Raw genomic sequence first — 11958 nt, 5'->3', positions numbered from 1 at the left:
GTCTAGCAATCCCATTCTCACTACAAAATTGATTAAACTCAGAGGAGGTGAACTCGCCACCTCTGTCAGACCTCAGGCATTTGATGACATTATCACTCTCTTTTTCAACCTTTGCACGAAACTTCTTAAACACCCCAAGAGCTTCTGACTTCTGCGTTAAGAAATAAGTCCAAGTTTTTCGGCTATGATCATCAATGAAATTAATCAGATACCTTCTTCCACTGTGAGACTCCGGCTTTATTGGTCCACAAATATCGGTGTGAACAAGTTGAAGAGTCTGTGATGCCCTCCACAAGCTTCTTTTTGGAATAACCTCTCTATGTTGCTTCCCTTTCATGCAATCAGAACATACTTTGGTTGAGGCTGCAAGCTTTGGTAAACCCACCACCATCCTCTTGTAAAGAAGAGTTCTAAGGCCCTTGAGGCTCAAGTGTGCAAATCTCTCATGCCAAAGCTGCGTATCATCATTAGAAACAGCTTGCAAACATGTAGTAGCTCGAGGCATAACCGAAGCCAAAACAATAAACATCCTATTTGCTGTCATTCTAGATTGCATGACCAAGCCTCTAGTTGGATGATAAAGATTGCACATATCATTCTTAATCAATATAGCAAGACCTCTTTGTTGCAATTGTCCAACACTCAGTAAATTACTTTTCAAATCAGGCACAAAATAGACCGAGGTAACTACCTGAGTTAGGCCATCGATTTCAAGCTTGATGTTGCCTTTTCCCATCACCATCATTTTTGAGTTGTCTCCTAGCCTCACTGATTGCCTGAACATGTCATCAAAGTCAGAGAACCATTCCTTTGTACCACACATGTGGTTGCTGCATCCGGAGTCCAAAAACCACACACTCTCCCTTCTTGCATCATTCTCCTTGACATACGACATAAGCAACATCTCCTCATTCTCATCCAATTCAGCATATTGAGCATTCTTCTCCCAACTAGGGCATTCATACTGAAAATGCCCTAGTTTGTGACACTTAAAGCATTCTACGAGGTCCTTGGTGTAACCTCTTCCTCTGCCTCTACCTCTTCCACGAAAGCTCCCACGAGCTCTTCCTCCGAACTTCTGCTCACCTCTGCCTCCAAATCTCCCTTCATTTGCAATTTTCAATACCTGTTCGTCTTCCTGATACCCCTGCATTCGCTGCTCATGAACCAGTAAACTCCCGTGGAGCTCATCGATACTCATGGTGGTGAGATCATTTGACTCCTCTATCGAACATACAACATAGTTATATCTGAATGTCATGGACCTCAGGATTTTTTCAACCACCACATTTTGCTCCATTTGCTCTCCATGTACCTTCATTTTGTTCACCACAGTTAGGGTTCTTGAGACATAGCTGTCCACCTTCTCTCCCTCCTTCATACCTAGCAGCTCGAACTCCCTTCTTAAAGCCTGCAGCTGTGCCCTTCTCACCTTTGTTGAGCCCTGATACTTTTGTTTCATTGAATCCCAGATGGCTTTGGATGTTCCTTTGTCAAGAATAGTCTCCATGATCTCTCTGTCAATTGCTTGGAACAGAAAGTTCTTGACCTTCAAATCTTTGAGCTTTGCTTCATCCACTGTTTTCCGCTGCGCCTCAGTCGCTGCCGGAATTCCCTCATTTACCAGATTCCAATACTCCTTGCTTTTTAAGAAGTTCTCCATTAACATAGACCAATGGTCATAGTGACCATCAAATCTAGGAATGGATGCCCGCAAGAACTTATCTGTTGATGAAGTTGACATCTCAAAAACAACCCCACCCCCTAGTTTTTCCACACAATCACTCTGTATTTCTCTCCCTCTCAATTTCTCGTGTTTCACTCAAAAAACTCTTTCTCACTCCTTATCAGGCCCCTATTTGGAGCTCTGATACCACTTGTTAAGAATTGTAAAACCAAATCACAAGATAGTTTTGAGGATGAAGCACACTTTTATTGAATCACAAAGGTTGGCTTTTATACAAGCCGTTTACAGGAATGAGAAAACAAACTAAACACCACGTTGAACATTATCCCTAAACGTGATTCAAGGTCTAAGACCGATTCAAACGATAACAACACTAACAGCACTAACAATAAACCCCAAGAAATAGGGATTTGGTTATTAACAGAAACACAGCAAGTAAAACAGTAAAGATAAGACCAACTGTATGCCTCACATGGACAAGGGAATGCCCTTTCCATCGCAGCTTTCAACAGTCACTTGCCTAGCCTGGTGCTTCTAAACTTACTTTGAATATGTTTTCTAATACGCCTTCAATCCTGAACCAAGTGCTAACGAAGACCTTTCAAGTAGACCGAGATGTTATGCATTAGATCCAAGTTTGGTATGCCTCAAATCAAGTACTATGGGTCAAACAATTAGGTTTGTACGTGTCTGTCTCTCTTGCCCCTTCTTTCAAACTCGGAGTATCCCTCGCTTTTCTCTAAGTAAAATGCAGTAGAATTTTATGTAATTTGTTCTTGAATTGACTGGTTTAAGCTTCTTATATATTTCATGTATGCTGCTGTTAATGCCCTTAGTTTATGTATGAATATGTGCCTGAGCTTGAGTCCTGACCTCTTTTTTGGTTTTACATGCGCATATATGCTTAGTAACTGTGAAGTTAAGTTCATAGGAGCCGGATTCCTAACTACTCTGACAAGTTCTTGACATGTATGTTCTCAATAATGTGGGAAAAAATGGTTCTGTAGTAGTGTAAGATTAATAGACTTCAAAGTCCAATGTGCTCAAAATGCCCAAGTCTGCTATAGAGAAAAATGGTAAACAATTGGGCTGAAACTTTAGAAAATATGCTGTTTCTCTTGTTGTTGGCGTTAGTGGATTGCTCTGCTCATCTATTAACTTACAGAAATTTACCTTTTACAGGCATTTCACTAGGTATGGATGTTCAGTCTACAGATATCGGGATCTAGGGAACGACCGCGATCGCTTATCATTTCAAAGAAGGCACCATGCTTGGCGTTGAGTCCAGAACTTCGAATGAAAAGGAGCCTAAAAAGGAGCTGAAAAGTAAAATATATTCTTTTTTTTTTTTTGACTTTGTCAAGGGGAACCCAAAGGCTTCCTAGGCCCAAGATAAACCCCTTCGGCGCATGTGAAATGCTCCAACTGTGCATTGCAGCACAGTGCCTGACCACTTTGACAGCTTCAGGGTTCGAACCTAGGTTGGGGAGCACACCCAACTAGGCAAGAACCACTAGGCCACTTGCAGTGGTTAAAATATATATATATTCTTTTATGTTCAGATACTTCATACTTGAAGTAAAATATATTCTTTTATGTTCAGATACTTCATACTTGCCACTTACCATGAGTTTACAATTAAGTCTTCTAATGTTTATGACAACATGCGGAAGTCGTATGCTATATCTAGACACGTAAGGGCCATAATGCTAGACTGTCGTAATGATAGTTTGGAGATGCGAAGGAATATGGTAATAAAATGCTCGCACATGGTAAAGAACCTTAACATATTGCTTGGTAACTTATATTTGGAGAAAAAAAAAAATCTAATTCTTATACTTCCCAACAGGAATCAGTTTCAAATGTGTTCAAAACAGCAGAGGAATATGTGACAGGTTTTCGTGGCCAGAACAAAAAATTTGGAACCATCTTATGTGGATTTGAAGCAAAGGTAGTTATAAAAATATTTCACTTGAGTTTGCTTAGAAGGTTTTGTTTGCTATTTTGTATAAATTTTTGTCATTGCAGGTATCTCGAATTTTTAGTGTTTATGTAAGGTATCTCGAATTTTTGTCATTGCAGGTATCTCGAATTTTTAGTCTTTCTAAATAGACCCAGCAAATTTCTATGTAGATCCAGCAAGTTTTTTACACCGGATAAAAAAATAAAATTTATAATTGTACGCAACAACTTTTCCAACAATATCCTTAGCAAAACTCTCACCCAACAAAACGTATACCCAGCAAATCTCACACCCAAAACTCATACCCAGCAAAACCCCGATTATCTCCGCGTCAATGAGGGTTGCTCCAAGATCGTTCCCCAACTGAGGAATTCGTCCAGAGCATCATTATAGACGACTGTGCTCACGCGTGTGGAAGGGTCGTTCAGGCATGCGATTAGTTTCGTTCTGTTAACCATTGCGCATTCATACTGTCCATCGCTTTTAGAATTTGGTTTGGATCCGTTCAGGCATCGAGATTAATTTTCAAATCTCTCTGTTCACATCTTCAGTTCCCATTTTCTCCTATAGTTCATTTGTCTTTTGAATAAAACATAACTACTTCTGAAGGTGGGAGATAACTGAAACCACCAAATCACGTCTGCCTTTGTTTGCATATCGATTACTGTAAGATTTTATAGATGCATGGGCCCATGAAAGTTGCGACAGACACAGAACAACAATAATAATGTGCAAACTGGGAAACGTAATATCAAAAGAACCACTCATCGATCAAGTCACTGATGAAGGAATTCCCGACATCAGTGGTATCCCTAGTTCGCAAGAGATTGCAGATTAGAAGCACATAACCCAACATTGCATGCATAAAACCCCATTTGACGCCATATCATGAGCAACACAAAAAATCATGCTAATTAAGGTGTAGAAATTTGGTTCTGGAAGGAAGGGAGTGCCTCTCAAAATCAAAGCCTGTTGCCATGCATATTCGAAATTCATGCATGTCTCCCACTCCATTGTCTTCCCTTTTTCTCTCTCTCTCTCTTCCCAAAATCAAGCAAAAGTATCGTGATGAGGCAGGGGAAGTTAGAGTTGTACGTGATGAATTTGGGAGAGTGTGGGAAGAAGAAAAATGCTGGTTTCTGTTGTTATCTTTGTCAATATCATGTGTATTAAACCCTTGAAGCAATTATAAAGGAAAGTGAAATTTGGGTTTAAGGCTTTGCTAGAAGAAACAACGTAAACACAGTGAACTGCTGGGTATAACTGAATTGCTGGGTACAAATAGAAAAAAGAGTTTTAAACTTTATGGTTTCCTTTGTTATTATTTTTATTTACCATGACTATTATTGTCATTTCGTACGAGGATATAAATGTCTTTTCATATAAAATTGATTTGCTGGGTCTACATAGAAATTTGCTGGGTACATTTAGAAAAACCCTTATGTAAATGGGGAGGAAGTTGTGAAAACAACAGACCTTCCATTCGTATCACTAGGAACTGGTAGTGGCCATGCTAACGAGATTGCTAGGAAAATCATGGGCTCTTCGTATGTGCTTCTAATCCCAAACACATAAGCATTATTGTTTCTTTTTTTATCTACTTAAGTAGAATAGTCATAATAATAATAGTTTGTTATTATCATGCTAGAGATGAGGCTAACTACACCTCCAATTTATCCTTGGATGATTCTATTGACTTCACTCTACGATATTTATTCGATGCTACATTCAATGATAAGTTCAGTGGTGGACCTTTGTGTGGTGAACATCTTCAACCTGTTTAACTGATTAAATCACAGCAGAATTCCACTTCCAACACTATTTTGTTCACTGTCAGTCTTACGTATTTTGTATCTTCTATCCAGTTTATCGAGTGTGTGATGGGAGATGGCAGCGTGTGCGCTCCTGTGATATCTTGGATGCTTATTCTGCATATTATGACTCGTACAAGGAAGAAAATATTCTCTTCCTCATTTTCAACCGTGCCTGATACACTTAAAGTGAGTGTCAATTTAAACCCTGCATCGAATTGTAGTATGAGTAAGTAGGGTATCGTTCTAAGCCGGGGATTGGGGTATACTTTGTCACGCCCCGAATTTTGAATAACAAATTCAAATCCGAAACATGAATTAATACAACTCACATAAATACAACCTGAATTTTTTCTCAAAACAACCACATCTCACATCGCTCGATATTACATAAACCAAATCTCAAATTTGTTTATTACAGCACACTCTCACCAAATTATATTGTAAGGCTCAAATGAGCATAACTCACCTCACAATTACAATTGCTGTAAACTAAAACAAATTCTCTAACCCGCACGATCACCGTCCTGATTCTCCTGACCTGTAGGATTACCCGCTACACAATTTGAATAGTGTACCGGGATTGCAACAACACAAACCCGGTAAGCTTTTGACAGCCCGTATGAGTAAACAAGGAATTGCACGACTTTAAAGAACAATTCAATTTAAGTGATTCTTAGTATAAAAATTGAAGTGCACAACGTCACTTCAAACATCAATCAACTCACATCTCACCATGACCATCCAAACAACTAAACTTTCCCTTTCCAATATATACTCAAGGGTATATGATAGTTATAAAAACCCTTCCACGCAGCATGTCATACTCAAAGACACATAAAAACTTGAGGTTATCCCTCAAACAGTATGATGGCAGACAGACTAGAGCTCTAACTGAATCGTAACCTGTCACCTTGGCCAAGGTTCAATCTTACGATAATACGTGTCATAATCATCGACACACGATGAAGACACCTGCCACTATCATCGACGCACGATGAAAACACTTGCCACAATCATCGACACACGATGAAAATACTTGGCACTTTCATTGAGACACGATGAGAACACTTGCCACAATCATCGACACACGATGAAAATACTGGGCACTTTCATCGACACACGATGAGAACACTTGCCACAATCATCGATACACGATGAGAATACTTGACACCATCATCGACACACGATGAGAACACTTGACACTAACATATAATTCGTCTACACATTTCAACTATCGCACTTTACTCAACTACTCTTTATCACGAACAACTCAATACATCACACAATGTCATAACTTTCAATATATATATACGTAATCACCTACACAAGAGTGACTACTAATACCATCTATAGTTCACAAGGCGAAATTTGCAGAATCCGGCGAAATTTGCAGAATCCGGCAAGGCTTGATTTCGACGTCAAAACTTCAATTTCAGGCTTCGATCCCTTCTAGAGAGTTGTTAAGAACATCAAGGAGAACTCACTGGTTCAAGAATCAATCAAAACAATGCACTACAGCTCGAGATATACCGATCGAAAGATTTTCGTTTCGGATTGAAAACTTACCGAGCTCCGACGAACGTGAAACCGGTCACTCTAGGTGCAATCCTCCTAGTATGATGATCAGCAGGTTGAGGGGAGTTCATGGAGCCAAGGATCGGAAGTTTTGGTGGCCGGAGCTAGGAGAAAACCGGCGTTGACCAAAATCGAGCTTAAATCGAAACCGGACCGCCGCCGCCGCTAGGGGCCGTGCCGCCGTGCAAGGCTGCCACAGACAGGTGCGCAAGGACCATACGAAGCCAATGGAAGAAGTTTGGTGAGGATCGGTGGCCGGAGGAGGAAGATATGGCCAAACGAAAATCGGAGGCGATTTCCGGCGGGGACGAGGGCTGCAGCAGCTTTTTTTCTATTTTTGTAAATTCTGAAACTATTTTCGGAAATTTCCGAAAATGGAAGCTTTATACTAAATTGGAAACTTTTTCAAAAAATCATAACTAATTCATACGAACTCCGATTTTTGCGTTCCGCATATGCCCGCGATCGTATCGACGAGCTCTACAACTTTCATGAAGGAAGTTTTCCCAAATTTTGAACGTATAAAAAGTCAACTTTCGCGAGCCCCTAAATAACGTTCGTTTTCGAAAATTAATCGTTCGAACTAATTCCACAACTTCTCCAAGCCTCGTACTCGCTCCCACTATCGTGAAATCAATTCTAAAAATCCACGGAATTTAATTTAGATTTTTCGGGGTATTACAATCCACCCTCCTTAAAGAAATTTCGTCCCGAAATTTAAGCGTAAGTCAATTCCTCTTGACTAAGGTTGACCTAACCATCGAATCTCCATCATTCCCAAAGTTGTAGTAATCTACAAAGCCACAGCCCTTTGTATAAAATACATTCCTATGGCCACTAAATCCTTTCATCACAATGTAAACTCACAAAACAACTGCTCAACATCACTCCACATCAATTACACAAAATCATCACATGGATCATCACATAGATCATCACTTAGATCATCACTCTGTACTGGCATACAAGCACAGTAAACACTCCCACAAAGTGTTTCGCTACTCAATTAGCATCACGGTAAATCTCTATAGTAAAACTCAAGCATGCACCATTCTTCACAACAATAGAGATGCATCACTCAAAACAAATCATCCCCAAAAGTACGCCAATAAAATATGTCACCCAGTGACGATGACTTGGGCTTGCTCAATCCTTGGGCTAAGCATTAGGGCTGGCCAATTGGGCCGAAGAAACCGAACCATTCACATTTCGAACCGGCCCGAACCAATTTGGGTTTAACATTTGGGCCTACCATTCGGGCCGAACAATTGGGCTTAACATTTGGGCCTACCAATCGGCCGAACAATTGGGCTTACCATTTGGGCCTACCAATCGGCCCACCGACTTCCAGCTCGGCTACGGTATGAAATTGTACATACCGTAGGTATACCGTATATATGTATGCATACCGTACAGACCGTATATACGTATGCATATCGTACAACTGTATATACGTATGCATACCGTACAGACCATATATATGTATGTATACCGTACATACCGTATATACGTCCGTATATCAAGCATATACGAGATCCAAAAATATTTGTAAGAGGTAAGGTTCGAACTCCCGACCTCGAACACGAAGGTTTTGCTCCCAACCACTGAAGCAAGAGCTGCCTTCATTAATATATGCTCACGTGTTATATTTATTATGTCATAAGCGACATAAATAAAATAACGGGGGAGGCAAGGTTCGAAACCTTAACCTGCTGCACGAAAGTTTTGTCCCCAACCACTGGAGCACAAGCTGTGCTTAATATAACGTGTACAAATGTTATACTTATTATGTCATAAGCGAACATAATAAAAATAAACGAGAGGCAAGGTTCGAACCTCTGACCTCTTGTACAAGAGCTTTGCTCTTCAACCACTAGAGCACCAGCTGCACTCGTTATTCTCCATGCAACTCCTTTTATTTATTCTATCATAAGCGATAGAATAAAACAAACTGTCGGTACACTCCACGTGCCACGACACGTCGCTTCCGTGATTTACGGAAAGCAGATCCCTTTCGGCGAAAGCTGTCTGCCACAGCGTCTCGAGATTCGGCATGTCCCCTTACACGCTCAACACGCGCCAACAGCTTTTCTGGGTTTCGGGGCGACTTTAATCCAACGCGTGGATTCAAATTCTGAGATCGTTCATCCAACGGTGGAGATCTGCTCACCTTGTTCTATAAATAGGTGCATTCTGGAGACGCGACTGTTCACTCCAAAGGAAAAGAAATTTTCTTCCGAGCTCAAGCCTTTCTCTCTCAACTCTTCAGCCTTTCTCTTCTCAAATCCCCAGTTTTTCACTCTCAAATCTTCAATCCTTCTCTCTCAGATCTTTTCTTCCATTTGAAGATTCGATCTCTTCTTTCCTCTGAACTTTCAGATCTCCAATACCCCTTCATCGACCTTAATCCTTCTAAGGTCAATCTCCCACAAACACTCAACAACTTCGTTCTTCAATTTACACTTCCTCTCAACTCATCACCATGGAACCACGAACTCTGCAACTAATGGAGCTACAAACCCAGCAACAAATCGAGGATGGAGGAAACAACCAAGCAGCCGGGAGTAGTGCCAACACAGATTTCTGGCGAAGCCGTGCCAGGTGGGTTCCTACTCCAGATCAAATAAGGATCCTCAGGGATCTTTACTACGACAAGGGAGTTAAGACCCCAACTACAGAGCAGATTCACGAGATCTGTCTCCAGCTGCAACAGTATGGACATGTTGAGGGTAAGAACATTTATTTTTGGTTCCAGAACGTCAGGGCTCGAGAGAAGCAGATGAAGAGGTGCAATCAGGCTGCTCAAGTGCCCATGGGAACTAGTTCTCCTGGTACTGGTGGATCCATCGATCTCAATTTTGGGTCCACTGGTTCTACTGGTGCTGGTGGATCCATCGACATCAATTTTGGGCCAGCTGGTGGATCCATTGACATCAATTTTGGGTCCACTAGTTCTACTGATGATGGTAGATCCATTAATCTCAACTTTGGTTCCACCGATTCTACTGGTAATGAAGGATTTCTTGATTTAAATTTTGCTTCATATTCTTCCTCACACTTCAACACTAATACCAGTACAACTCTTTTGGCACAACAGGAGGACAAACATCCCTGCAACAACGAGGAGGAGATCACCAGGAGGTTGAAACTCTTCCTCTGTTCCCCGTGCACGGCGAGGACGTCTTTGGTAACCCGAAGACTACTTCCGAGGAAGGTAGCGCATTTGGTTACTATTCTGGTGGCTCAGGCGGTTACCACAGTGGCTCAAACGTTTCTCTTGAGCTCAGCCTCAACCCATCCGGAGCTGCTGACTAGGCTTAGTATAGCATAGTCCTCGTTTCCCTTTTTGTAATATAAAATCAATAAGATTGTGTGCATGTTTTCTTTTCTTTTTGTTTAACCAACAACAACACCAAGGATCGAACCTTGGTCACTCAATACTCTTTTCAAAACCATCGAGAACTCTGCTTCACACATCTTTCAAAATGATTTATCACAAACAATCATTCAACCTAGCAATCAATTAAGTCACACAGAGGTCAAGCTAGTATCCTCTGAGTCAAACCAAACACAATACTTTCGTCGCTAGAATTAGGGATTAATAAAGCTAAACACTTCCTGAGTTAGCTAGGAAAAAACCCACGTCTTTAGAGTTACTCTTACAACTCTTATAGAATCTCGATAATTCCATCTATCAATCGCTTCAACAAAAACTCACCACAATTCAATCCCTAACATTTAGCGATTCAGAAATCGAATCAAACTCCATATCACATAGTAATTCACTTGACCAACTATGGATACCTAACAAAGTCACTAAAATCAATATCTGAAATTGCGTTTAACTATATCACTTAAAATCAATCACCAAAGGCACACACTCTCATCCAACATCATTCACAAGAACTGATTCAAACTCTCCCAATTAATTACACCAAAATCAACTCCATTGCAAAACTTTAAGTGTCCCGCCTACTTAAACTTAAAACACACAACAACTTCAAATTCACTGCAGTCCATCTCCATACTACGATCCAAAACTTAAGAAAACTAGTTCACCACACAAAGGCCACAAAATTCAATTTCATTCACTTGAACAAAACTATATTCACAAGTCACGGTCAGGTCATCAACCCATGGTGTTCAAATGAATAAATTTCAAATCCAGTTTTCCTTGTGAATCGTAACGTATCGTTCCAAATGATGCAAGCAACATCAACCACGTATATAAGACACATCTCGCGAACTCAATTCAAATTCCGAATCACCAAAACTACTACTAATTCCAATTCTACCAACAATCCTGATTCTGAAGGAATTATAGTACTCAACGACAACCCAAAACAATGGTCTCTCATCTCTAACCCTCGAGCACAAAATAAAATTCTTGTCTCGCACCTTAAACCCTGCTTAACAACTTACAAGCACAAGGAAGAAGTAACCACAATAATTTCTTCCCTAACCTCAACCCTACTAACAAACTCCACAAGGACATCTCATTACAAAACAAGATATTTAATCCTTGATACGTACATCCCATCCAAACATCTGTACGTCCAACTTAAGAAGACAAAATTTATAACAATTCATACTCGTATCCACACTAGGTACGTGCATAGGTCAACATCATGCCTTCAACCAAACACTTCAACATCCAAAAGGACCTCACTTCCATAAAACAAATCTCACCGACTCATCAGAGTTAAATCTAGAGGTCTCTATTCCTCGAAGATTACAACCTGCGGAAACTAAACTTATTCTAATACGAACTTAGAAGACAACTCTACCGTCCTACAGACATGCACGCTGTCTAGACCTCATACTAAGACATACCCAATGATTATACCAGTACCGAAGAGTATATGATGGGGATCCGCTGCAGACGGGCCATCACTCGGGGAGTACTGATTATCACCAAA

General features: G+C 40.6%; 1 protein-coding gene across 1 annotated transcript; it reads left to right on the top strand.

Moving 5' to 3' along the window:
• The first annotated feature begins 9144 nt into the window (after positions 1-9144).
• LOC133742006 (protein WUSCHEL-like) lies at positions 9145-10715 on the top strand. Its single transcript, XM_062169703.1, has 2 exons — positions 9145-10047; positions 10137-10715. The coding sequence occupies exons 1-2, from the start codon at positions 9522-9524 to the stop codon at positions 10352-10354; spliced, it is 744 nt and encodes a 247-aa protein (XP_062025687.1). The 5' UTR covers positions 9145-9521; the 3' UTR covers positions 10355-10715.
• The last annotated feature ends 1243 nt before the right edge of the window (positions 10716-11958 follow it).

This window comes from Rosa rugosa, chromosome 4 (assembly GCF_958449725.1).
Source record: "Rosa rugosa chromosome 4, drRosRugo1.1, whole genome shotgun sequence".
NCBI lineage: Eukaryota > Viridiplantae > Streptophyta > Magnoliopsida > Rosales > Rosaceae > Rosa > Rosa rugosa.
This window is presented reverse-complemented; position numbering and strand designations above follow the sequence as displayed.

What these genes read in the sequence shown, in the direction of transcription:
- LOC133742006 (XM_062169703.1), top strand. Translation starts at nt 9,522, where the DNA reads ATGGAACCACGAACTCTGCAACTAATGGAGCTACAAACCCAGCAACAA. An exon ending in TGGTTCCACCGATTCTACTG is followed by an intron (nt 10,048 to 10,136) that starts GTAATGAAGGAT and finishes TTGGCACAACAG; the next exon opens with GAGGACAAACATCCCTGCAA.